Consider the following 26197-nt stretch of genomic DNA (forward strand, 5'->3'; position numbering starts at 1 on the left):
ACGTTACTCGATTCTCTCTAATTCGCTTTGAACCGGCTAACAAAACATCGCCGGTCACTTGTTCATCCCACTTCTCCAGTTCAGGTGGTCATCCTCATCCTCATCTCCTCGCGTTATCCATCATATTCTTGCCTTGCATCGATCACAATGACATCCAAGATGGGTGTCACAACCCTCGTGGTGGGCATGTTCCTCACGGGATGTGCCAACAGTCTCCTGTGAGCATGCATGTGAACACACCAATGTACGATCAATGGCTTACTTTCTGCGACACCATCTCAGAACCAAATACCAGGATATGCAGTGCGTCGAGAACTGTCAACCTGGTTCAGCGAAATCACCAATTGCTTTCGAACAACCAGTACGTCTTTGCTGTAATCGCTATCTCATTGTTCTGATGATGGTATGACAGGTATGGCAAACGCTCAAGTAGGTTTGCAACCACCTCGATTTATGTCCAAGACTGATTCGTTGGTAGTATGTTTGCTGGAGAGTTCCTTTGTTTCATTCCGCTCCTCTGGACGCAGTATCGAAGCTCCAATAAAGCTCGTCGTCGATCCAGTATCGAACCCCAAGCGTCAGTGTTCACTCGGATCTTGAATCGGCTTCCTCTCGGTCAAGCGTCCACTGCCTCGCCGGAGGGCTACTCTCACGTTGGCGAACATGTAAATGGAGAGGACGACGATGACGAAGGAGAAGAATTGATCGTTGGGAGAGGTGACGCGCTGACTGGTTGGAGGATGTTATGGATGTGGTTCCCCGCCTTCTTTGACAGTGAGTGTCTTCTTCCTTCCATGGTGACGAGACCCAACTGACATGATGTAATCGTTGCAGTCTGTGGAACAACGCTCATGAACGTTGGCCTCATCCTCACCCCCGTATCGATCTACCAGATGTCCCGTGGAGCACTCGTTCTCTGGGTCGGTGTCTTGTCCGTCATCTTCCTTCGAAGACGATTATGGCTGTACCAATGGGCAGCTCTTGTGATCGTCACCATGGGTGTTTGTTTGGTCGGACTGTCCGGAACCTTAGTCAAGAAGGCTATCGTCGATCCCGTCGACTTCGTTGTGATGATGGCGGAGCGACCGGAAGATGATCCTGCAAGAGTCATCGTGGGCGTCTTGCTCATTCTCTTTGCTCAGGTATTCACTGCTAGTCAATTTGTGAGTGATTGTCCTTCTTTACTATGTATAGTATATCCCCATCAGCCGGCTGACTCGTTGTACAGGTGGTGGAAGAAAAGGTCATGTCGCGATACAAGGTCGAACCACTGGTGCGTCATCATGGACCCATACGTTTGTGTCTTGCTCATGTGTTGTCTATGACAGGCCGCCGTCACACTCGAAGGCTTCTTTGGTCTGACAACCACCCTCATCGGCATGCCATTCCTCCATCTCTTCTTCCGCAATCAATCCCCTTATTTTGATATTCCTCGAGGCTGGCATCAGATCGTATCCACGCCAGTGGTGCTGGGCATCTGTTTCGCCATCATGTTCAGCATCGGATCTTTCAACTTCTTTGGTCTGAGTGTCACACATCGTGTCAGTGCGACTACGCGCAGTACGATCGATGCCAGTAGGACATTCGGAATCTGGATTGTCAGTCTGGGTTTGGGCTGGGAACACCTTGTGTGGCCATACTCGTTGCTCCAAGTTGCAGGCTTCGCCATGCTCGTGTAAGTCTCCTCGTTCATCACGAAAGCAGAGGAACAGGGCTGATTCCCACCCTCAGCTACGGGACGTTTGTGTTCAACGGACTGATCTCGCCGATCATCTTCCCTCCTCCTCCAACTGTACATCTTCCGCATGAACCAGAGCTTGAGGAGACTGGCGATGTCCCAGCTGCTGGTGGTCAGGGTAGGGCTGGATACGATGTCGTTCCCGAGAGAGAAGAGTAAGAGCTACAGACCGTATCGAATCACATAGTATCATCAAGTTGTGGACTATCATGCATAACCTATAGGCCTCGTATCGAACCATTGTTTCTCTCCACTGGGCACTTCGAATCTACTTTCTCCTTCTTAAGCTGGACGATGAACCCTTGCGATCAAGTGGCTTCCGTTCGTTCCCAGACCCGGATCCAACTTGACTTGCCTCTGGGCCGTCGTCGGTGTATCGATCGACCATGATGATGTCGTTGTTTTCCGGAGAGGCGGGTTGATTTTCTGCGGGATTAGAAAAGGCGACGGGTCGGGTGGCATTCTCGTGACTACCTGGACCGTCATTTGCCCGGGGCGTTGCGTTGAGCATCGACTGGATCGTCACGCCCAACGCTGTGGCTGCATTGGTGTTCGTATGATTGGGGTTGTAAGGAGCGGGATAAGAATAAGTCGTTGTCGAATTTTGAGCGGAAGAATGTCGAAGAGGATTAGAGTTGAGAAAGGCGTGTTGGGCGGCTCGTTTCGCACTGCGACGTGAGCGCATCGCGATCAAGGTGTATAGAACAGGACCAGCAAGTGGGTGATATAGACCAAGACCGAGAAGCGCATGTCATATTATCCACAAGTTGGGGTTGATGTCAAAGGAGGGTAGGCGTGATGGATATAGTTTTCTTTCTTGTCTATTTGGATGAGGGACGTTTGGACACGTACGCCAACACTTCAGCTTCGTGCTGTTGTTTCGCAGCGATGCTCTGGTAGTGAGTGGTGTACAGACGTTGGTTGTTTGGATAATCAGTTGCGGTGTGAAAGGATCGGCTACTGACCGTAAGCACTCGATCTTGCTTCAAGGAAAAGTGTATTCATCCCGCCACGCACCTGCTGGTAGGTACCACTGCTGGTACTGAACAGACGATCAGTCTCGGTGACCTCCAGTCTCTTCTTGTTGACGTTGGTGGGTGGAGGCTTCAAGTAGTTGTCAAAGCCCTTGAGGAGGAATGTCTGTCAAACTTCGTTCTACGTTGGTACACACCGAGCAGCAGAGGGCTCACCTTGATGATATTCCCACCCGACGCGGCTGTCTCATCGAGGTAGCTGCCTTCGAAAGCGTAGATTGAATGCTCCAGGTTTGCCTGCACGAACAATATCAGCGAGGAACAGGTCTCCTCCGTTATCAACAAACACGCACCAACGACGTGTCAACGGCCCTCTTCCTTCGCTGCGCCGCTTCGAGCTCCTGTAAGGCAGCAGCCTGTGCCTGCTTGGCGTCTGCTGGGGGACCAGAGTTACTCATAGTAAAGGAATGGTAATTGCTTGCAGAGAATGAACGAAGTATCAATGATATGTAAACATGATAATGGTGTCAACGAGTTGCAGCGGGTTGTTGCAACTACCGTCCAAAGGCCCGTAGCAGTTTTACGTAACAGAGGGCGATTTTCAATGTACTCGGCTCTAGTCTCTTTCTGTATGGCTTATCAAAACGAATGTGAAGCAGCGAACGCACACAATGTGACAGCATGTACAGGTGCAGCAACACAACGTCCACCTCTCAAGCAGCATGCACCCATGCGTGAAGTATGCGATCCATCATACACGGCACTGATCCGTGCCCAACTACCAAAAATCTACTCTCCGCTTAAGCCTCGATGGCAGCAATGGTCTTTCCCTTCTTGGAGCTGGTGACGTCGAGGTCCTTGGCACGGGGGACCTCGGAGGAAGGGGTGGAAAGGATGATCTCGATGTGGCAGGGGTGACCTTGGTAAGGGTTGCTGAAGAACAAAAAATCTCCATCAGCACTTGACCAGCTTGGACTGCTGTTCACTCCAACTCACATTCGACCGTGGGCTCGGTAAGTCCTCCTCCTGGTCTTGGGGGCCTGTTGAACGACAATGTTCTTGATGAGCAAGTCCTCGACGGCGAGGTCCTTGGCGTCGGCGTTGGACTCGGCGTTCTTGAGAAGAGCGAGGATGAATTTAACAGACTTCTCGGGCCATCGACCTGTTGACGTTATTAGGTTAGTAGCGGTTCCTCCTACCAGAAACCGACGACGGTCTCCGCTCACCCTTGGTAGTCTTGAATTGCTTGGCCTGAGAAGCTCGGCCAATACCACCAGCGAACCGTCGGAAAGGGATGATCTGCTTGTGGTCCTGGACGTCGGCGAGGTAGGTGTAGGCCTTCTTCAAGTTCATGCCTATTACACAGAGACCAAGATCAGAAACACGGGACTTCAATGTCGTCTGCTTCTCCTGCAGTCCACTTGTCCAAAGCTCCACTCACCAGTGAGAGCGGCAGCAACCTCTCGCATGTTCTTGAAGTGGGTTCGGACATACTCGCCACGGGCCTGAGCGACTGTAACAACCAATAATCCCAGTCAGTCCATAATCTCCATATATCCATTCTTGTTACATCCAAAACATCCAAACGTACACTTCTCGGGGTTACCGTTGGAGATGTGGGCGGAGGCGTATCGAACCTGTTTGTTGTGAGGTGAGGTGCGATTGTAGGTGAACGTTGATGGCAAGAGGGAGTAGGAGGTAAAGAAAAATCAATCATCAGCTCCTGTCCTTGAATGCAAACCATCCCGTCGTCCATTCTCCTTCCATTCCATCATGTTTCTCCTTGTTCGTTTCCATACAGTATCGAGCGTGAACTGACCATTGTTATTGATGTGGGGGCAGTTGGCCTTTTTGAAGGATGGAAAAGGAGAAAGAGGGGGGAGGGTTTTTGTGCAACCGATTGTGCAAAAGTGAGAATTGAGTGGAGAGTGTTGCCAGTGAACGGTGAACCAGTCAGTGAGTGGACAGAGTGAGTGTGTGGTGGTTAGAGAGAGTGAGAGAGTGAGAGAGAGTGAGTGAGTGAGTACGGTGTGGTACGGTGAGAGATTGAGCGTACGGTGGAAGATTCACTAAAGCCACAAGAGTGCCTCACTGTAGCGATTATTTCTCATCTCACGGAGTTTCTCGGTGTTTTTAGTAGGTCGTTGTGGCACGCGTCTTGATCTCATTTGATTCCGTTTGTTTATGCTTGCAGCTCCCTTACACCATCCATCGTGCATACCTGTACATGTAAATATACATACTGCATTGCTTCAAGCACGTACTCGTATCACCACAACCACCCAGTGACATCCTTGGACGTGTATACCATCGTGCATAACTGTATATATATATATACATATACATATACTACACTCCTTTACAACTTATGCCTCCTTCTACATGTACTCTACTTTCCCAACGCTCCGAATCCTGCTTCTAGATCCTCGACCAAATCGTCAAAGTCCTCAATACCCACAGACAAGCGGATCAGGTTGGGTGTGATTTGAAGCTCGTCCAAGGTTGCTTTGGGAAGATGCTGGGAGACTCGTGTCAGTATGATCGCTCCGCTATCCTGGATGAACTCACCGAATGGGTCATTCCAAGAGGGACCTCGATGAGACTCTCAACACCGCCCAAACTCTCCGCCAATGTGACAACACGCAAAGTCGTACAGAACTCCTCCGTTTGTTCCGCCGTTGCGTCTTTGATGGTGAAAGTGATCACACCACCAAACGGAATACCGAGTGTCTGTGTGTATGCGAGCGAATTCTTGTTTGATCCAGCTTTCTCTTGACTGGATGGTGTATAAGGGAAAGACCATCCGAGATACTCGAGCTCTCGTTTGGCATTAGGAGATAGGAGCGACTCGACCGTTTTGAAAGCATTGTCACCTTTGAAACCTGGGTATCTGACTCGGTCTACGCCGGGGTGAGAGGAGAGGTAGTCGGCGATCCTCAATGCATTGAGTCCATGTTTGAGCATTCTCACACTGAGCGTCTTCAGACTTCGAATGAGAAGGTGAGCGTCTCGAGGAGATGGCGATGCTCCCAACGAGTTTTGCAAAAACCTGAGCCCTTTGATAAGATTGGGTCGTAGTCTAGCAGTCTGAGGAGAGACGGTCACGCTGCCGAGAATGATGTCCGAATGACCAGAGGCGTATTTTGACAAGGAGGAATACGCGATGTCAGCTAGGGGAAGACTGTCGGGTGAGGCGCTGATCAGGGGTGTTATGTAGAACGGGGAGAGGAAGGTCGTGTCGACAAGCACAAGGGGGCGAGTGTTTTCGGGTAGACTATTCACGATGGAGGCGATGAGTTCAAGAGGGGGGACGAGCAGAAGTGGATTGGTTGGGACTTCGAGCCAGATGAGCTAGCAGAGGTGAATCAGTGGCATGTCCGGTAGAGTGGTAGCTTTTACGTACTCGAGTGTCTGGTCGAATAGCTTGTCGAATCCCATCTTCACCCGCCTTTTCCAAATTCAGGAATGTCACCTCCAGTCCAGTCGGCTTGCTGGTTCTGGAGAAGTATCGTGCAGTTCCTCCATACTACGTACAGCAATATCAGTAGGAGTGACGCGGTGGCATCGACGAAACGTACCACATCGTTGACGGCGAGAATATGACCGCCTCCACCTTGTCCATCTTTGCCACCTGCTCCACCTTCAGCTTCTGCCAGAGACACCCAATGGGCTACTGCGGCCGTTGCAGCGGAGCCAGAAGCAAAGACGAGGGATTCGCCACCCGAGGCATCGTGATGGGCATCTTCAGAGGTGAATGATGATGGACAGGTCTCGAGAGATGTCAGCAAGGCTTCAAGCGCAGAGCGGGTGGGGTTGGCACTACGTGAGTACTCGTAGACCTAGTAATGTAATGATCAGTCATGCAGGCTTGAATTTGAGTTGCGCAGGGGAGAACCTACTCTTGGTTTGCCTACACCATCTTGCTTGAATGTCGTAGCAACGCTCAAGCTGGGAACAACCGCCCCGGTGGAGGGATCAGGTTCCGATCCGACATGTATAGCTCTTGTAGAGAAATGATCGTGACGCTTTGGCTGAGAAGGCATGGTCTAATGCGCACTGTATTGTGTGGGGATATCGAGGAAGGAGAAGGGCAGATTGAGTACAGCAATCGATCCTTTACAAGATCATACATGGACGGAGTGCATCTGGTTGACTATGGCGTGACTGATTATTGATCGCATGAGGACCAACCGGCTAAACTGTTCCCGCGCAATCCACCCCCCACGTTCATCGCTATCCGGGCGGAACTTGGGCAATGCCGGAATCATGAAGTGGTTATCACAGTCGTCCATACACATCCATCCCAATCTATGGTACATATATACACATCTGCGCGTTGTATGGTGCAGCTCACACGAGATCGTCGTCTACGTGACGACGGACTTCGTGTTCTACGTGGATTTTTATCTCACTAGGCACCGTTGTGTCTGCAATTCGAACGTCAAATGGAGACATGAAATTCTCCAACTGCACGGCAGTAGTCCAGCGACATTAGCAATGGCTCTCAAAACTCAGGACAAACTGCTCTCACCGCTGTAGGCACGCCGAGTGTCAACTCGTTGAGCGAGTTGATATCACTATCGTCCCCAGCAGGGGCGGTCGACTCGTCATCCCACGTCCTCGCCTCACTCGGTGTGAACGGCGCATCGTCCCGCGTCACAGTCTTGTCACAAATCTCTATCACATCGTCATAGTCGTGATCCCACTGACCAGCTTCACGGAGCAACGACATGAGAGCGACCCCGCTGACGATCTGATTTGCGGCGCCCGGTTTGACACCACCACCAGGAACACCTTGACCATTGCCAACCATGACAAAGTTTCGTGACTCTTTCTCTGGAGACCAGTTACGAGGTAGGTAGAGGAAGTTGGAGATGATGAGGACGAAGAAGAATGAGCAAAAGGCGATCTGGGATAAGATGTCTGTGGCGAGCGACAATACAGCAAAGATCAGCTGCGAGCTCTTGTATGGCTATCCTCTGGTCTCATCAACAAACCGTTGGCCAGGCTAACAAAGTCCACCAACAAACTTCATTAGCAAAGAGTCTCACTGGACTGATGATTTGACTTTCAACTTACGGAGTGTTGTTGATCTTTTCGGCAGTAGTCAACGCGTCGATGCCGAGTATCATCATACTGGCCGCAAACATGAATCGAAAGAAAGTTCGGACTTTGTTAGCCTCTGCGAGGGATTGGGTCAGTTCTACATGCTACTCTGTTGTACCAAACACGATTTACCGTGATAGAAATGTAAACGAGAACGGACTTCGGGTCCAGCACCAGAGGCTTTCTATAGTTGTTCGGACGAATTGAGCGACGGCCATCACGTTCGTAAAATCATCATTGGACCACTTACAACGTCCTTGAGGAACGCGGGGAATTTCCAGATGACGATCGACGATGACAACATCACTCTGATGGAAACAGACTCGGGATTAGTCAAAGCACGCCAAGATAGATTGTTATGTGGACACTTTGATCCTTTTCAAAACACTCACACCATCTCGACCGCCCCATCGACTGTCAGGATCACCGCCAGCTGATGTGCCAGGTCTACCTCTCCCGTGTGGATCCAGCTCAACGAGCACTGCAAAGCTGTACAGAGAATAGAAATGATGATCCACGCGTAGAAAAAGTAAGACTTGAGCCATGATTGTGTCGATCTAGGTTGTCGAACGGCCCTCATGAGGGAGTACCAGTAAAGTCCTTCTTCAGCGTTCAAAGAGGATTGAAGGCTAACCGCGACTAGATCGTAAGGCATCGGAAGACGACTTGTAGGTCAACATCTACTCTGTTTTTTCGACTGACGTGAAGAGGGAACAGCGCTGGAAGCTGCTCGAGTCAGTCTGTTGCACTCACGACTGAATACGATTGTCAAGGGAGTATTCAAATCCCTATACTTTTGCTCGAACATTTGAGGTGGGACAGGCATCGGTCCGATTCCCGGTATATAAGTCCAGCCTAAAGTGTATTTGACATCTGCGGCGGGACGTGTTATCAGATTAGCGCCTCTCTCACTCAGACATCAACCTTCCCGTAGCTGTGAGATGGACATATACTTACAACACCATCCTGCTGCCCAGATGAAAAGACCAATAGTTGATCCGAGGAGCATCCACTAGGAACAAATAAAGATCAATGAAACAAGACATAAGCTTCTGTTGTAAACGGCTATGGAGAAGTTCGAATAATGTCACTCACCGTAAGACAGACTCTGAACCAGTCCTTCTTGGCTGGCAAAAGACATCGCCATTTGTCATACCTATAAGTATGATGTGCTGAGAATCCAAGAGCCTACGGTGAACGTGTTTGGAAGTTCCTTCTCGGTCAGTCATATATTTTCGCACGATGACTCTCGCGATGTTCGGCACACTCACAGTGACACCAAGAATGGCGACAAGACACATGTTGGTATCGCTTGATGCCGACATCTTACTGCTAAACGCTTGAGTTTGATTGCTATGGAGAAGAAAGAATTGAACGGATTGGAGTTGTAGGGGGAAAGGGCTTCGCAAAAGGGAAGATGGAGTGTTGACGCTCCATACTTTATATGCATCTCCACATTTCTTGGCGATCCCTTTCAATTGACTATACTAGTGATGAGCTAGTGAAATGATGGCGTAGATCTCCGTCTCCAAGACACCGTTGAAGGCGTTTATGTGTGTATGTGGTGATGGACATTAAGGAAGGTGATCACACACGCACATCAACGGACAATCACCAACGGAACGCCAACGCCACTGCCACTGCCACACACACACACACCCACTAACCCTGGCCGTGTATGTGTGATTGGCTTCTGAAACGGAATTGTGTACGTTTGCTTCTGACTGTACTTCCCTTCTGTAAAGGGTTCCTGTGAAGGAGATACACCCCATGACACCCAAGCACATGCCGACTTCGCGCTCATATGTCTTGCATTGCGTTCGGGTCCCTCGAAAATACAATATACAACCGAATCTTCTCCCCACACGCGATCCTCTTTTCTAGCCATACAAATACATCCACACCCAAAACATCTTACGATTGGGCCCTCTCCGCCTGTTTGCTCTTGGCAATCGTTGAATCGTCCGTAGTTCCCTCCTCCTCCGCCACATCCATGACATCGTCCTCTTGTCTGCTCGATGCGGCCTTTTCGATACTGGCCGAAGCGAGACTGACACGAGGTGAGTGTCTTAGATTGGCGGGATTTGTCTTTCGCAAAGGTCGGAGAAGACGTCTTCGAGCCACCTATAAACCATGAATCAGCGAAATATTCGTGGCCGGTTTCTCAAACTCAGCACTCACCATGACAGGCACTGATGACTTCTGCACCAGGTAATGTGAGGTAGAACCGAGGAGGATACTGTAGCCTAGTCAGCTTGATTCAGACGAGGCACACTCACCCTTGAAGTTTGCCCAAACCTCGCGATCCTACAATGACCATAGTCGGCTCGAGGAAGTCGATCAAGTCTGAGAGCGGATAATAAAGTCAGTAGCGCCTTGCATATTGATATGTGAAACATACCGAGAAGCATGTGACGAGAGTTCTTGGCATGCAGGAATTGACAAGTGACAGTAATATGGAGTCGAGTTCGCTGCAATAATCCAGTCACTTGTCTCACAAGCAAAAGAGCAGTAGTTTGACGCTGCTTACTGTCAGCCGTCGACTCAATTGAGTTCAGTGTACTACTCACCTCCTTCTGCACTCGGAGTTTCTGTGCCTTGTCCGAGTTCGACCATGACTTGGGATCGACTACAATGTCAGCGCTGAGCGTCGCTATTTCACACTCACTTTTACTTTCATCTTCCTTGACCGAGATGAGGAACAACTCGTCACCATCTCTGGCGACTGTTCCGATCGCCCATTCCACCGCATATCGACTTTCCTCACTGAGATCACTCAGGACCACATATCGCCTCATCCTCTTTCCACTTTCCTCCAATGCACGATCCGGATCACCATGCGTAAGGGTGATAGTGCAACGGTCCCTCGCAAATGCGGGACGAGAAGTGACGAGGTCCAAGCCGGACTTCTGTGACTTTCTACGACGCGGTTGGAAAGAGCTCGAAGCAGCGAAGAGCGATTGAGGAGGGACAATGACGTTGGGTCCTTCTCCAAGCGGATCTTGTTCTACTTCTTCGCCGAAGAAATCGAGTTCGCTTCGATTATCGTCATTTGCCCCGTCCTCAGGCTCGTCGATCATGCTATCGGCTGCTCTACCACCTAGACCGGCAGCATCTCCCTCGTAGAATACCGCATTGGCTTCGGTGTTCTTTTCCGTCTCCTCGTCGAAGATGACTTCCCCATCTTCGTCCAGAATGTCATCTTCGTCTTCGCTTTCTGCCGAGCTTCCATCAGACGTCTCGGCGTCTCCATCTGCGTCGCGATCCGTTCCCGTATCCACTTCAGCATCCGAGCCACTATCATCTTCGTACGCCGATGCCTGTGGCCTATACTTCTTCGGGGCACCCACTGATTCCGGCTCGGATTCCGCATAATTGTCCTTCTTTAATGCTCCTACTTCTGGACTCTTATCTCTGGCTCTAGCTTGGTCACGAGAGCGTCGAGCTCTGAAGAACGGACTGGGTGCACGAGCTTGTTTGGGCGCTGATGAAGACCCCACCGGTTTTGATGGTTGTAAGAAACTCGCTTTGACTGGTTGTGGTGCTTCAGGTAGCTTGTCCGGCGATTTGGGAGGAGCTGGAGGAGCCGCAGCTGCGCCTCCCAAGGCGGCAGCACGCAAACCGAGCGCCGCCAACGCACTTCCGGTGCGTTTCATGTCGCTAGACGAGCCATTGGTCGAAGATGGAGGGCTGGGCGTAGGTCGTCCTCGATCGATAGCGCCAAGTAACAGATTGTGGGCCTGATCATTTAGAGGTGCGGGAATCGTGGTCGGGGGAAAGGTGTTGGATGGTGGAGAAGGGGGTATGATAGTCTGTGTCAGTGTCTCATCTTTCGGTGGGTCTGTCTTTGTCCTGATAGCCTTCGAACGCCTCGAACGTCCTCGTGCTCCCTCGTCGCTGCTCCCACTAGTCATTCTTTCCAGTCCCAATCCATTACTTCCCTCCTCATTCGAAACATCTACTTGTTTCGACTTCTTGGAGAAACGAGATGGAAGGGAAATGATTGAACTCCTACTCCATAGCTTGGTCGAAGGTGTAGCAGGAGACGTTTTGGGAGTCTGATTGATCGTCGAGCTTCCATCCGACTCGTTGCTTACAGAAAAGGAGAGGGAAGGACGACGAGAGGCGGATTGGGCAACTTGGCCCTCAGGAATAGGGGCGAGGGAAGAGTTTGAGAGAGGGGTGGTTTGAGGAGATTTCGAATCCTTGCGTGAGCTTACCTGCTCAGATAGTCCAGTGAGCCGAAATTCACTGCAATAGGAGATGAGAATGAAGGAAGACTCACCTCGTCTTTGTCCGCTGCTCCACTCAAGGCTTTAAGCCGGGAGATATGGTTGGACAGGGAGACGGGCAGCGAGAACGATCGAGACAGAGGAGCCATGTCGATTACGAGGTGAAGTCAGAGCGGCCGGAGTCGAGGTATTGATGGGTTTTTGCGTACAGCCGAGGGAAGTCGAGAAGAAAGGAGTGAGAAGGATATGAGGAATCGCCAAGGGAGGTGGTAAGTGGATGTAACCAAGTCAGCGAAAAGTCACCTTGGCGTTTGATTATGGACCAGTTTGGTGATTATACAACAGTACAAAGTTGAATGATGAAGTATACGACCTCACACTCGATTTGAAAAAGGTGGAGTTATGAACGTGCGTAGGAGTGGTAGGAAGCAAGTAGTGTTTGGGGGGAAGGTGTGCTGAGAGGGCGCAATTGATGGTCACAGACCCCGGCCTGAAGGGCACAGACAATTGAACGTGTAATATATCACGGACAAAATGCAAGGATGCCGTCGAACCGCGACCGACACCAACAGACGCACCATGAACTACTGGTGAAGAGTAAATCAAAGAAGAAGAGGGGCAGAAATGAAACAACACCCTCAAAAGCGCATAGACGGACAGAGCTTGGACTTGAACTCACCATAATTGGCCGCTTTATGAATATCATTCTTTGTCTTCTGCTCGATCGTATCGCATCGATGATCAGCATGCGTTCCCATCTCCATCCTGAGCTCCTCTCCGTTGACCGCCGTCCACCTCAAGTAGGAGGTCTAGGGCTTGATACAAGAGGACTGTTTGTGTGTCGCTCCGCCTGACTCACAACCAAAGCATAACGCGCGGACCTTTCCGATATCCCGAGTTGTTTCAGCTGTTCAACCAAATCGTCCTTTGGTGCAGGTCCCATCGTTATTGATATATATATATATATGTCTGATAGATAAGTAAGTGGTGATGGGTCAAGATGTTATTGAAAATACAAGATTAGATGAATAGAGCACAAGGCGATGAGATATCAAGGATAGTGATGGTGTAAGAGGGTTGTCTGTCGATTATTACTTAGGAGAGCGCGATTATCTGAAAACGGTTAGAGCTGAGGCTGGGATTGAGGTGCCTTATTTGTTACGGAGCAACTCATCATCAAACTCGAATGAAAGAAACCCTGGATGGAAGTATGCTGTATATCATCCCTGTACCATCTTCATTGCATCATCCCACAACTCTCAGAACTTCCATCATGCAAAATCCGCCCTCCTCTTGCCTGGACACAGATCCGTTCCACCTCACACACTACGCCGCGCTGTTACGATCGCTGGACATGGTCGTGAAAGCTTCATTGACCTGAGATTGACGTCCACTCAAAGTCCGATGACGTCGAGTTTGGCTCTCGTAACAACATCGTACTTCGCGTTATCACTTGGCACTGAACAACCAAGCAAGCCTACCAATACAGACAAGTGGCCATATATCTGATACCGAAGACTTTCATTGGCGCCGAGGAGGCCCTTCACAACAGCGCATAGCCGACAAATCGTCAATGCATAGATGCTCGTATTGAGGCCGTACAAAAACCCTATCAACCCGTCAAAACATCTCATCGTTTCCTTTCTGGTTCTTTGAATGATACACTGGGCCCTCCTTCTCCCTTGTTCGAGTGTGAGGACTGAATTGAAGCCGATCGATACATTGAAAGATTCGGGTTACGCTTGAAACCTGGCGCATTAGCACCATAATTGCCAATGCCCGGAGCTGTGTCGGAAGACGGTTGACTGTCGGGTGCGAATCGGATTGCCGGGCTCCGACTTGCAGAGAGGGTTCGCGTCAGAGGTATACCGCGATTTTCTGACGGTGACATCTGTTCTGGCTCGGCGACAATCGGTATGGGTCGACTGCTCGTTCGTGAGGGTGGAGCAAGCAAGTGAGGGTTGCTTTCGCTTCGTCCTTCTTCCGCTCGTGAAGGGCTGTTAGAAGAATTTTTCCGACGACCAAACAGACGCGCTCGCATGGAGCGTTTCTTGTTTCCTCCCTTTGATATATGAATGCCAGGGATGTTGGACGACAGTCGCCCCAGCCGAGAGCCAGACCCCGCCTCGTTGTCTGATGGCACGTCCTCATAATCATTGTCGTTGTCGTTGTCATTGTCATTGGCGTTGTCTGCTTGACCTTCCTCCTGCTCATTTGGTTCAGAAGTTACTGATACCTCGTCATCTTCTGGATGAGGATCCATCAATCCAAGGCCTAGTCGATCAATAGCGTGTTTCCCATCATCACGAACATGCGATGTGGCATGCTCAAGCGATTTGGGAAGCATACCTAGCATACGGTCTAATTCTCGGTGCTTCAGTCGATGAGGATGGTTGAAAACCTCTCGTTCGCTGGGTATATCATCGTGGAAATGATTTCGGATCACCTCGACTTCCACCTACACCTCTGTCAGCACCATCACCAGGATCAGGAAAGAAAGACTTGCCTCTTCGCTACCTTTGCGCTTGCGTTCAATGATAAGGTGATGCCCTTCTCTGAACTCGGCTACAGGCGGTGTTTTGTTGCCCCCCTTTTGATCGTCGATCTCCTCATCGCCTTCCTGCTCCTCAGCTCGCTCAGAGCCAGAATGCGACGACCTTCTCTCTCCCCTTTCTCCGCCGTTTCCTTCTCCGCCATGATGAACGCCTCCGTCAGAGTCACCGCCATGCGCAGGTCGCTTCTCTTGCATTTCGATATCATCTCCATGTCGAGTTCTCGAGCTGGAGCTCCCACCGCTATCTTCCTCCACCAACTTCTCTCCATGTGCGGAACCCTCGTAGGTATCTCGGCGTCGAATCGATAAGTCTCCCTCCTCGGGGTCGTCATCTCTGTTGATAGTGATTTCTTGACCTGGCTGGATCCTTCGAGCATGAGTTGTCCACGCTGGCTCATCGCCTCGTGCATCCATAGATAGTTGTCGAGAACGAGTGTAAGTGATACTGTGCACTCGACGTCCAAGAGAGAAGAAGGGGATTGACATTCCATCTGCGAAATTGTCAGTGTGGCCGCGGTATAGGTCGCTGCCTTTTAACTTACGGGTGACAACAGAGGACAAAACAAGGAAGGCTGTTATAGGACCAATGACCTCTCGAACTCGATCGACCAGCTCAGTGTTGTGTTCAGCGTGACCTTCAGGCAAACTGACTCGAGCCAAAGTAGAGATGAAGATAGCTCCGACACCCATGGGGCCTTTGGAAAGAGTCAGCTTAGCCCGCATGTCCACACAATGAGCCTAAAGTAGGGTGACACTCACCGAACCACCCAGTAAAGGCAGCTTCTCTGAAAGTCTTGATGTCGGGAATCCACTTGTAACAAAATATGATCACAGGCAGTCGTCTCAAGAGGAGAATTAGAATAGCAAGAACGACCAATCGCCAGACTCGCAACTTCATTTGGCTCTCATCAGCAGAAGTCCCGGCAAGTAGGTCTGAACTATCACTCACATCGGGAGTGTTGAAACCATCGAAGGGGATGATAGCGCCAATGTAGATGAACGCTGCACAGTTGAACAGCAAATCGATAACGTTGGAAAACACGGCATCCTCGGTGGCCTTGTTGAAGAATCCACTGTGACGGGCTGTCAGTCTGTGACACGGACACAATCAGCAGCAAGGAACTCACTCCCAAGCAAAAGCACAACCACACGCAAACGCAGACAAAAGGTCGTCACTGCCAAGAAGACTTGTGATACCTAGACGCGTATGATTAGTCGATATGAGAAGGAAGGGGGGGAAGATTCTCAACCGAAGGCAAACTTACCAATGGAAAGCACCGCCAAACTGACATACTGAGCAACATAGGACTGTCTGTCGATCAAACGCTTCTTTTCGGCGAGTTTCATGAGTTTTCTCGCGGAGAAACCAAGCAAAGCGCCAATAATAGTACCCAACACGATCTCATACAACCTGTAAAGGGGGTCAGACCGGCACCGGCGCAGGTGAATGATCGGTAGGAGTGATAACCTACCATGTCATGTAGAACCATTCTCCTACTGCATGACCTGGACTAGCATCGAGGAGCAAGTACAATGCGATGTACAGGAAAGGAAAGGCGGCTCCGTCGTTACTTCCACTTTCTGCCGAAAGGAGATGTCGGACGTGGGCTGGGACGTGTTTGTCGGCGAAAGAACCACCAATAACGGCCTGTGCCAAGATAGGATCGGTGGGAGTGACGGGAGCAGCGACAACAAGAGCCGCGAGCCAGTTGAGTCCAGGTACAAGTCCCCAGATGAGCAGAGAAGATACCATCCAACCCCAGATCATACAAGGGCCAAGGAGGAAGAAAAGGGATCGCCAATGACGTTTCATGTATGCCTAACGAGAGGCGTATCAGTGTCTCCTCTCCAGTAGATAGTGATAGCACTCACTTTGGGCAATTCAACTCCCACTGCAAACACCGAAATAGCGATGACTACTCTTGTCACTTCCAAGGTAATATCATCCACGACAGTCTCATCTCCTCCTGCCCATTTCCCCGGGTTGAACAACTTGAGACAATGGGGACCAATAATGATACCAAGTGCTGTTGCGATTGGGGCTTCACCGATGTATAATCTTTCCTTGAGGAACAAACTGAGCATACCAAAGATGACGACGAAACCACCTAAAAAGGTGTAGGCGAGATGGGCCGCCGTCACCTCGAAAGGGTGAAAGGCGGTCATTGTGGGACTTTATCGATTAAACCGGTGCGAAAGATGAAACCAGAACGAGTTGAAGAGGAGGTAGGTATTATCTCGGCTGGAGCATTCCAACAAGGTGAGGTGGTGAGAGACCTAAAGCCTGAGGTGGTTGAAGATGGCCCTGCGTTCTTATCTGTAAACAGACGGTTATCGATGGGGATGCCGACGGGTAACAGACTTGGGGACGAGATGAGATCTTCACGCGATCGAGGACAGTCGTAAGCGGGGATCGTTCTGTGCGAGTGTGTTGTGTATGTGTGTTATTCTAGAAGTGGTATGCGTTTTTGTGATGATGATAACGGGAAGATTGAGATTTGCCGCTTCGTCCGAAAACAGATCCGTATTGATAAATGGAAGTATCGGATTACTGACTGGCTTGGCTTACAGATGCGGTGGGAATATTTAGAACGGCGATGAGATGTGAGACAAAGACACGATTAGCAGAGCAAAGGGATCGAAGATATGCCAAGACTGGTGTAGACAAGAAAAGAAGAAGAGGAGGAGGATGTTGGAATACAAAGTCAGAGTCGGTCAACGGTATGACAGGGGTGAAGTCACAAAGAATTCTGCGCCAAGACTAAACCAAGCAACACCAAATCGATAGACGACTACGACGCCCCTGAGATTGTTACTGTTCATTTACACCTTATATCGGCATCCCCCATCCCGCTGATATCAATGGAACGGTTTTTCCTGCATGGTATGAACAAATCCCATGAGTGGTCTGCATGCAAGCATATATATATATGATGATAATGATGATAACCTTATTGACCTTCGACCACATCGTACTTCTTGCCTCTGATACCCCACGTTCCCCAGTTCGTCTTGACACCAACTCGGACATCCCACTCTGCAATCTCCCATTTCAAACTGCCGAATGGATTGACACCGGGAGTCAACACCAGCTCAAATTCATCCGTGACACCCTCGATAGGCTCGATAGGTCCGGTTGGCAAGCTGACATAGTCAGGGAACTCTCGCACCGGTGATCCAGGCGAGGACGCTGATGGTGGGTTGGTACCGAATAACGCGGAGACATCTCGCTGGAGATCGAGAGGAGAGAAAGCAGTGAAGAAGAAGGGGCACTTGGTCTCGAGAATCTGCTGGAGAGGACGTCTCCAGGTTGTTTGCGCTTGGACCAGGGTCTCGGGTGGAGCGTAGGGAACATCTCGCGAGTTTCCACTGTCCACCTCGGCAGGAGAGTATGATCCGGCAGCGTCTTCAGCTGTAGAACCGGTCTCTGACTTGTTGACCTCCTCCGCACGATCGAACAAGACTTGACCCTTGCCGCCCTTGGTGATCTTCTCGAGAAGAGGTTGGTGAGGGAATCCGAAACCAGGAGAGAAGGCGAAGAAGACATCAGTATAAGGGTCGAAGGGACCGAATTGCTCGTGAATCTCCTCGTAAGGCGCTCGGATCGATGTCAACGACAATCTTTGGTTGTAATAATGACTGTAGCTAGGCACTCCCCAGCCACCGTCCTCTGTGAATGCGTACTCCTTCTTGGCACGATCAGCAGCGTTGACAAGCGGTAAGCCAACCTCGGGACCGATGAAGTAAATGTTGAAGTTGGTCCTTGGGAAGAGCCAACAAAGCTGAGCCCAAAGATGGGGAGGAAGCGTTGATTCAGCTCGAGCGCCGAGAAGGAAGAGTCGGAAAGGAGGTTGAGGCTTGTCGGGAGCGGTATCGACGGTGGCACCGGGAGGGAGATGTAACACAGAGTGAACGGCTGAAGGGCGCCATCCGATCAGTCGCTATTCACTGCAGCGGCAGACTTTCGACAACTCACCAGCCATACTTCTTCGACCTTGTCTTGTTATTCTACCATTTCCAGAGGTGAAGGGACCGTTCTGGTGCAGGATACCGGCAATGGTCATGGGGTAGGTGAGGATTTTGGAGACATGTCGGACGGAACGATCAGAATCGATCGAGATAAAGTTTCGAGTGAAGAAGAGGGTATCCCAAGATGCAAAGTTGACAGCGGACTCGTATGGTTGTTCCTCTGTGCAATAGATCATCAATACATAGTCAAGCACTTCCTTGTCCCGCTAAACTCACCAGGCATGTTCTCGAACTCGCTCATCCTTCTACCACTTCTCAGATCGTGTTCATCCTCGTTAACTTCTCTCAGTCTGCCACAATACTCTTTGTGTTCCTCTTTCCCTTCCTCCCATCTCTCTTGGCTCTTGTGTGTCGGCCATCCGCAATCCGGACAATCGAAAGCCGGTCTGACACGCTCGTGATGTTTCTCGAACGAGGTAGGACATAATGAGACGGATTTTATTCGATCTGCTTTCTCGCGTAAAGCCGGGAAAGGTGATTGCGAGAGGGGGTGAAACAAGTCATCTTGCGTCAAGATAGGTGCTGGGTCTGCGGCAGGTGTTGGAGCCGTCTTCTTGAAGATGGAGAAGAAAGTCCGCGATTGCAGGTGTGAAGGGGTGACAAGGGGAGAGGAGGAGGCAACGAAGCGAGATGAGTGAGAGGCAACGAGAAGAGCAGGAGATCGCGAGGCGATGGGACGGGTAGACGATGAAGTCAGCTGTCGGCTGATGGCAGCCTTACTGACGGAAGATCTCATCTTAGTTGGAGTGAAAGGGGTTGGGATCGAGAGGGTGAAGAGTCAACTAACCAATAGTGAGATTTCGAGGAAGATGATTGTCGGAGCAAGTCGATGTGAGGCAGCGTCCAGTTGACTTTCACGACCGAGTCACGTGATTTGTTTCTTCGTCGCTGTGTACGAGATTTCAGCGGCAAGAGCACATCTCTGACCATCACCTTTCTCCTTTACGGACATCACATCTGTTCCACAGCTCTTTGATTCTCCCGACCTGGCGAACACGGCAGCCAAGCGAGAGGGTCCTAGATCCCCTTGTTTTCCCATCTAAATGCCATTCGCGATGGCCTTCTGAAACGGCTCTATCGTTTAGTGACTAGAACGAGTTGGGCACTTCCTGCACAACAATCGATATGCGATCAACTCTGACTGATCTTCCTGTGGAGGTGAGTAATGTCACATTTCATTCACGGCGTGTGTCCGGTTGTCAACGGCTGACTTCGAACTCTCCCAGCTATTACAACAAATCCACCTCCTCGCGCTCAACCCTTTCCTTCCCCTTACATCGACATACATTCACTCCATCCTTCACCACCCTTCTCCTTCATACGTCGCGACATACCTCTTGGCTTTGTACTCCGACTATGGTCCGAACGAGATTCTAGTGCGAGCATTACGACATCCCGTGTGTACTATCGAAGTTGCGAAGGATATTCAGCGGATATGGGATCGACGGCGAGGCTATATACCTCCGATACAATCCACACACGACGACGACAAGCGACGACGACATCGACATCGTACACGGTCTATATCACTTCCTTTGCCCGTATCACAACCTACTGCACCCGAATTGACATGTCGGGAACTCCCTCGTCGTTTATTCCGACCCTCATCTTCCTCTCCTTCCTCTCCTGTTCACCCACTCATCCATTATCTCTTCGACCAATACTCCCCATCTCCCAACTCGCACAAAGGTTATCCTCTCTGTCGAGCGGCTTTCACCTCGAACTACGATCTTGCGTCGTACCTACTACATAAAGGTGCTGATCCAGCGATGAAAGATTGTCTAGCTGTGGAAATTGCAATCTCGAATAAAGATATCAAGATGGTCAGATTACTCGTCGAAAGAGATCCGACAGACTGTCTATCGACCGCACACGCCTCAAACGAAGGTGCAAGTGGTGTTGTCAAAGGGGAGAACAAAATGTCGAAAAAGGTCAAAAAGGTCAAATTGGGTGATAGGATAGAGATTGGAACGAATATGGTAGAAACTGCAATGAAGAAGGGTTCAAAGGAGATTGTCAACTATTTCGTTTACGAAAAGAGTGAGTTCGGCTTAGATGTTTTGCGAGAAACGAATCAGTGCTGATTGATTGCTTGTTCTTCGTCATCAGAGGTCATGCCGCCTCTTCAATCAATCATGAAGTTGAGTAAGAGCGAGCCTATCAAAGTCGTCAAGTTGTCCAAGCGCAAGAATAGATAAGCAACCTCATTCATCATATCACAATCAAATGTTGTACCACTATCACGATAATGCATCTTTGTTTCTCACGTCCAACCCTTTGCTGCGATTGTGCGCGTATCGCTGGTTAGACATTGTCTGATCACGCGTGTATGGGTGCATCTGAAGTGCTACGATATATCAGAAGTTGCTAGCGTGTCGATCATCTCCCACCCTCTGTACCCCGGTACAAATCCGTTCCCCAATCATTCCTCCTCTTCCTCTTCCTCTTCTATGATATTAGGTGCTGCTGATCTTCCACTTGGTAGCCCTCTTCTGACTCTACTACTCATCCCTTCCGTCCCGACTCCTAACCCTTGCAATTCTCTGCCTTTGCCTTTCGGATCTCTCTCCTCCTCCCTCTCATCCTCCCTGCTGCCTCTTCTTCCCCGTTCTCTCTCGCCGCGTCGTCTGGCTACGGGGGTCGCCAGCTTTGCACTGGCATTAGCACTTGGGAAGGTTGACGCTCGACTTCCGTTCAACCACATCTTCGCTGCGGTGGTACCACCGCCACCTCCCAGCTGTCCTAGACCTCCAGCAAATTGATCCTCTTCTTCTTCCGAAACCCACTCGTCATCCTTGTTCTTCCCCTTCGATTGGAAAACATCTCTGATGGGTGGTTTTCGTGAAGGATGAGAACCCGAAGGACCGGCGAGGGGTGATCGAGTCCGATGGATCTGCTGCGCCAAGGAATTCTGACTCCCATTTCGATTCCGCCGTTTCTGCGATCGAAGTGATGAAGCCGAGTCATCGCGAGCACTATCGTATTCGCTATCTCTTCGTCCTTCAGCGGACGACGCCCGACTAGAAGCATTGGACCTGACACTCGACGCAGCAGAAGTCGGTCGCAGAACAGCGGTCTCAGGTATGACCTTGATATGCCGTACTCTCGTCGAATCGCTTCCCCCTGGAGGTCGACGACGGTAATTGTGTAATGGGGAAGCGGGCGCGGAACCCTTGAATCGGCCAGATATGTCGGAACCCAACGTGGGCGACCGTACAGACATTGACGATCGTCGACTATTGCCATGTTGCATGGAATGTGAGGACCCCGGTCGGGAGGGGTAATCGACGTATTCCCGATCAGACGTTGGCGTTTGACTCCCGTGACTTCGTTGACTTGTCCGTCTGCCCAGGTTTCCTACCACATCAGCAAGTTCTTGCTTGTGCAGACTGTTAAACGAAGATCGCCTCGAGTTAATGCTGCTAGATCGACGCGAATACATTGGCGGACGTCCATCGAGCGAAGTCCTCCTGGAACCAGGGGCCACGGTTGTCCGATGAATATGGGGTGCTCGACTATTGGCACCTCGGGTAAGCACCACTGCCGGTGTCACCTTGATCTCAGCAGCAAGAGGGGATCCAGAGTGCTCTCGCTTTCGACGACGTTTCTCTTCGTTGAACAAATGTCGGAAGGTCGTCCACAGACTATCCCTCTTCGATCCTTTTGATCTGCTCGGTTCGGCAAACAACTGTTCGGCAGGTATCACGTGCGCGCCAACTTGCAGTGTCGCCCCAGAGCCTGATGGCGATTGGTGAAGTGGTAACGTGTTGTTGCGCTTAGGAGAATGGTCGGCTGATAACGTAGTACCAGAAGTCGAGGCTGCTGGTGAAGCTCGAGCTGTCAAGGTACTCAGAAGCCCGTTCTCGCTATCACTTCTCGGCATGATTTTTGCCTTCGGTGGTGCCTTGTGTAATTTCGTCGGCGAGCCACTTCTCTTCTCATCCTTCTGACTGGTTGAATTGTCCAGGTCTGTTTCCGGTTTCTTGCTCCCTCCGACCCAAGCAGATGTCGCTCGCTGCAACATGGTAATAGATGGTGATCGAGTTTTCCGCGCCGGCGATTCATCAAGCGGTGAGATGGTTTCAGGCCGTCCTTCTCTGGGTGGTGTCGCAGGCGGTACTCGCGCAACATCGGTGGTTCCTGATCCCGGGAAAGGGTTCAGTTCGATGGTTGAAGGTGGACTAAAAGCAAGTCTCTCGATGGTTGGCGATGTCCCAACAGAGGACAGTACCTCTGGCGATTCAGCTGCTGGTCGACTTGGTCCTGGGATCGGTAGGCCGAGATCCATAACGGTGAAGCTGGGCGTGACCGGAATAGAGGTTGTCTCCTCCTTGAAAGAAACCCCTCCAGCCGGCGTATCCGCCGAACCCTCTGGCCCTCCTTTCGCTTTATCTGCTTCCCGTGCCTTCCGTCTCTCCTCCCTAGCATACGCGGCCATCTTCTCTCTTTTCTTGGCTGCCGAAGCCTGTCGAGCAGCAATCACATCATCCGTTTCCCCTCTCTCTGCTTGTTTTGCTCGCAGAATCCACCACATACCAGCACTCGCATCGCATGCGTCGTTTTCTACCGAATGTTTGAGTTGCCCGATGTCCATACCCATATCGTTGAGCTGATTCAAGAGATACTTCTCCGATGGCGTCGAGAAGTGAGGCGGGTGCTCTTCATTCAGTTTGGCAAGGTAGTCCTCGGGGTGATAGGTCTGCCATTGACCGGAGGTGCTATGATGCGAATGTCGTCTCTCCAAAGACAGAGTCGATGATACCGAGCGGCGTTTCGTTCTGGATGGTGTGCGATGGTGCGAGCCGACGGGAAGGTGAAGAGAGTGATCATCGATATTCGGCAAGCTTGCATGTGTGTCCCTTCCTTCGTCGCCATCATCATCTTCCTCCTCCTCTACCTGCCCTTCGAGCGTCGTCCTCATTGCAACCTTGTTCTTTACGAATGACCCGGAAGCGGATCCAGGTGACTCGGTGCCCAATCGCCTAATAGTGGACTGACTGCTGTTTTGATGCGACAACTCGAGCGCCTTCTCCGTTGCACTGAACTCGGCACTGTTGTTTCGGGTCACTGTGTCAGACACATCGCTTCCCTCGACCGTTGTCGGAGGAGTCGTTGTTCCACTGCCCGTCTTGCTGTGCTCGCTGTCGACATTGTCCACGGAAGTTTCGGATGGTTCAGACTCTGGCTGCGGCACCATCTTGGACAAAGGTGAAGGGCCCGCTACGTGAGGAGTGAGAAGACGGGAGGAGCTGGAGGGGTCCTTGTAATACGGCTCGGAAAAGAAAGGTTCACCGCCTGTGGGACTTTTGGGAAGCGGTGAAGCTGGGAGAGAATGGTGGCCATCATGTGGGGCGTGAAGCTTGTCGATGATGGTCATCTTGAACCACGGATGAGTGAGGATCGCTTCAATGCCCAGCCGTTGCGTGGGATCTTGGTGCAGCATGCCTCGAATCAGAGATCGCGCCTCTGCGACGATAGCGTTAGTGGGCGTAAGCAGTGCCTTGTGGAGTCGCCGAAACTCACCTTCGCTCAGCCATTCAGGCTCCTCGTACTCCCCCTTGGCTATCAGATCCTTCATCACTCTCTCGTCATCATCATCGAAAGGCAAGCCACCGCAAAGAAGAATGTAGAGGATGATGCCGAGGGACCATATGTCGGTCTCTACTCCGAGATACTTTCGACCAGCCAGCATTTCCGGACTTGCGTAACCTGTCATGTTCACAGTCAGCATGACCTCCCAGCCGAGTATCGACCGACCCACCAGTAGTTCCACAAAACGTGTCCATTCTTCGCTCAAGTCAGCCTGCAAACATCATACACTCAGTTCATCGCATCAGCTCACAGTCTTCCTCTTTGCCATTCTCTCGCAAAGCCCAAATCCCCTAGTTTGATCCTCAGCTCTCCGTCCAACAACACATTCTCCAACTTGAGATCTCGATGGACAACTCCACGTCGATGCATCCAGCCAACTGCGATCGTCAATTCTCCAAATAGCTTCCTAGCCTCTCCCTCCAACATCCGACCTCGTTCTACGAGATAGTCGAACAGTTCCCCTCCACTACATAGCTCCGTGACCAGCCAAACATGTGTCTCTGTCGCCAAGATCTCGTGTAGATGTACGATGTGAGGATGATGTAATCGGCGATGGTGGTGGATTTCGCGTGTGAGATGTGCTGTAAAAGATTTAGGGATCTTCTTGATCGCACAGCGGGTGCCGGTCAGACGATGTGTAGCAATATGGACTGATCCATATGTACCTGTGCAATCCGTCCAGTATCAGAGCGCCGCGTTTGTGAAGTGTACAATTGGATCGACTCACCTTCACCGATAACTTTGCCCAGTGTGTACCCTCCGACAACCTTCAACTTTTCTGTCCCTAGCTCTTTCGCCAACTCTTGGTAGGCATTGGTGAGCTGAATTGGCGGTATCGAATCAATCAGCTTTGTACATCTGAAATAAATTGAAGAGTTGAAGCTCACCTGCGCTTGCTTGTTGTTCGCCCAATTGTTGTTATAGCCTCCGCTAGCTTGGCCTCCTCCTCGCCCAGCCGCTGCCATATTGCATATGTAACTCTACGTCGTTCAAATATGCTGATCCTTCGCGTATGGACGGAGACCGCGGAATGGGATAGAAGAGATGCTTCGGAATGTGAGGCCCCAAATAAGAGGTGGGGTTTTGACGAAGTGCGATAGAAGGCGGATGGGATGAAGACGTCTGAGCGATGTGGGGATCGGTTCGCAATGCGTGCTGTTGTGAACAACTTATCATATCAGCCCAAGTGCATCATGAGATCCGAACCGCATGGACATCTGTCGCGCTTCCACCCATCAGACGTGTGTGCGCTCAAAGCTCACGGTACTCACCTAAGCAGTCTCGTAATTATGGACGTCTCGCTTGTCGTTAGAGATTTGGTATATGCAAAGTTGTTATTATTGTTGTTGTTGTTGTTGGCGAGATGAACCCGGAATGAAAGGGGACAAGATGAAGTTGTGTGTTGGTTGATTAGAAGATGATTGAAGATCCGAGCATCGGCAGATTGATTGTCAACGAAGCATAAGGTGTTTGCAGTGTCGCTAGCACTATGCAAGAGGGAGTGTTGTTGAGATCAAGCTAGTGAGTGGTATGAGTAGCAGCAGTATAGTTGTATTACTGCTATGCTTGTTACGTCAAGACCAAGGGTTATCCAAGACATCTATCTCTCTACCTATCTACCTGACGGTCGATTTTCAACATGAGAGGTACTAATAATAATGAGGGTAACCACCCTGTGCCTGTCTTCCAGGTGCTCTGCGATTCCATCATCCGCCCGCCCGCACACCCTCTCTCTCTTCCTTGGCTCGCAGGAGTATGATGCATAAGTTTATACGGGGTCGTCTTCTCTCGCGCTCCAGCTAGTCTACGTCGGGATCGACGCAAAGCGATACACGATACTCGAGTATGCTTTCCGTCCGCGGCAGCCACTGCCTCTCTACTCGAGCAAACAGGCTCCTGCTTCCGACAACTCCCCCCTCCCCCCTCAACTTAACGTAAGCTTCGCTTCAATCGGCCCGATATATGCTTGGAG

General features: G+C 50.7%; 11 protein-coding genes across 11 annotated transcripts; 2 read left to right on the top strand and 9 right to left on the bottom strand.

Moving 5' to 3' along the window:
* Positions 1-147: 147 nt before the first annotated feature.
* CI109_103156 (uncharacterized protein) lies at positions 148-1897 on the top strand (the record flags this gene model as incomplete). Its single annotated transcript, XM_032001543.1, has 8 exons — positions 148-218; positions 283-361; positions 413-429; positions 479-774; positions 835-1163; positions 1229-1273; positions 1329-1675; positions 1732-1897. The coding sequence occupies 8 exons, from the start codon at positions 148-150 to the stop codon at positions 1895-1897; spliced, it is 1350 nt and encodes a 449-aa protein (XP_031864433.1).
* A 109-nt stretch (positions 1898-2006) lies between these two features.
* CI109_103157 (uncharacterized protein) lies at positions 2007-2423 on the bottom strand (the record flags this gene model as incomplete). The annotated part of the gene is made up of 1 exon (XM_032001544.1): positions 2007-2423. One exon carries the CDS (start codon positions 2421-2423, stop codon positions 2007-2009), a length of 417 nt encoding a protein of 138 aa, XP_031864434.1.
* A 136-nt stretch (positions 2424-2559) lies between these two features.
* Positions 2560-3170, bottom strand: CI109_103158 (uncharacterized protein; the record flags this gene model as incomplete). Its single annotated transcript, XM_065967251.1, has 4 exons — positions 2560-2631; positions 2756-2863; positions 2929-3009; positions 3066-3170. The coding sequence occupies 4 exons, from the start codon at positions 3168-3170 to the stop codon at positions 2560-2562; spliced, it is 366 nt and encodes a 121-aa protein (XP_065823323.1).
* A 342-nt stretch (positions 3171-3512) lies between these two features.
* Positions 3513-4534, bottom strand: CI109_103159 (60S ribosomal protein uL22; the record flags this gene model as incomplete). The annotated part of the gene is made up of 6 exons (XM_032001546.1): positions 3513-3645; positions 3709-3874; positions 3939-4067; positions 4154-4225; positions 4304-4349; positions 4532-4534. The coding sequence occupies 6 exons, from the start codon at positions 4532-4534 to the stop codon at positions 3513-3515; spliced, it is 549 nt and encodes a 182-aa protein (XP_031864436.1).
* Positions 4535-5101: 567 nt separating this feature from the next.
* On the bottom strand, positions 5102-6755 carry CI109_103160 (uncharacterized protein; the record flags this gene model as incomplete). Its single annotated transcript, XM_032001547.1, has 5 exons — positions 5102-5230; positions 5281-6063; positions 6116-6238; positions 6291-6551; positions 6612-6755. 5 exons carry the CDS (start codon positions 6753-6755, stop codon positions 5102-5104), a joined length of 1440 nt encoding a protein of 479 aa, XP_031864437.1.
* Positions 6756-7062: 307 nt separating this feature from the next.
* On the bottom strand, positions 7063-9143 carry CI109_103161 (uncharacterized protein; the record flags this gene model as incomplete). The annotated part of the gene is made up of 11 exons (XM_032001548.1): positions 7063-7179; positions 7244-7635; positions 7710-7720; positions 7792-7894; positions 7951-8002; positions 8069-8126; positions 8211-8457; positions 8572-8691; positions 8776-8830; positions 8914-9006; positions 9090-9143. 11 exons carry the CDS (start codon positions 9141-9143, stop codon positions 7063-7065), a joined length of 1302 nt encoding a protein of 433 aa, XP_031864438.1.
* Positions 9144-9732: 589 nt separating this feature from the next.
* On the bottom strand, positions 9733-12199 carry CI109_103162 (uncharacterized protein; the record flags this gene model as incomplete). The annotated part of the gene is made up of 7 exons (XM_065967252.1): positions 9733-9942; positions 10000-10064; positions 10117-10164; positions 10220-10340; positions 10389-10447; positions 10493-12038; positions 12104-12199. 7 exons carry the CDS (start codon positions 12197-12199, stop codon positions 9733-9735), a joined length of 2145 nt encoding a protein of 714 aa, XP_065823324.1.
* A 1481-nt stretch (positions 12200-13680) lies between these two features.
* On the bottom strand, positions 13681-16770 carry CI109_103163 (uncharacterized protein; the record flags this gene model as incomplete). Its single annotated transcript, XM_065967253.1, has 9 exons — positions 13681-14508; positions 14557-15095; positions 15147-15299; positions 15364-15496; positions 15554-15677; positions 15732-15801; positions 15870-16015; positions 16077-16423; positions 16477-16770. 9 exons carry the CDS (start codon positions 16768-16770, stop codon positions 13681-13683), a joined length of 2634 nt encoding a protein of 877 aa, XP_065823325.1.
* Positions 16771-17555: 785 nt separating this feature from the next.
* CI109_103164 (uncharacterized protein) lies at positions 17556-19369 on the bottom strand (the record flags this gene model as incomplete). The annotated part of the gene is made up of 3 exons (XM_032001551.1): positions 17556-18520; positions 18581-18793; positions 18850-19369. 3 exons carry the CDS (start codon positions 19367-19369, stop codon positions 17556-17558), a joined length of 1698 nt encoding a protein of 565 aa, XP_031864441.1.
* Positions 19370-19758: 389 nt separating this feature from the next.
* On the top strand, positions 19759-20831 carry CI109_103165 (uncharacterized protein; the record flags this gene model as incomplete). The annotated part of the gene is made up of 3 exons (XM_032001552.1): positions 19759-19791; positions 19860-20673; positions 20743-20831. 3 exons carry the CDS (start codon positions 19759-19761, stop codon positions 20829-20831), a joined length of 936 nt encoding a protein of 311 aa, XP_031864442.1.
* A 224-nt stretch (positions 20832-21055) lies between these two features.
* Positions 21056-25190, bottom strand: CI109_103166 (uncharacterized protein; the record flags this gene model as incomplete). Its single annotated transcript, XM_032001553.1, has 6 exons — positions 21056-24099; positions 24157-24342; positions 24395-24420; positions 24476-24890; positions 24953-25046; positions 25113-25190. 6 exons carry the CDS (start codon positions 25188-25190, stop codon positions 21056-21058), a joined length of 3843 nt encoding a protein of 1280 aa, XP_031864443.1.
* Positions 25191-26197: the final 1007 nt, after the last annotated feature.

Source organism: Kwoniella shandongensis, chromosome 5, assembly GCF_008629635.2.
Source record: "Kwoniella shandongensis chromosome 5, complete sequence".
Classification (NCBI taxonomy): Eukaryota; Fungi; Basidiomycota; class Tremellomycetes; order Tremellales; family Cryptococcaceae; genus Kwoniella; species Kwoniella shandongensis.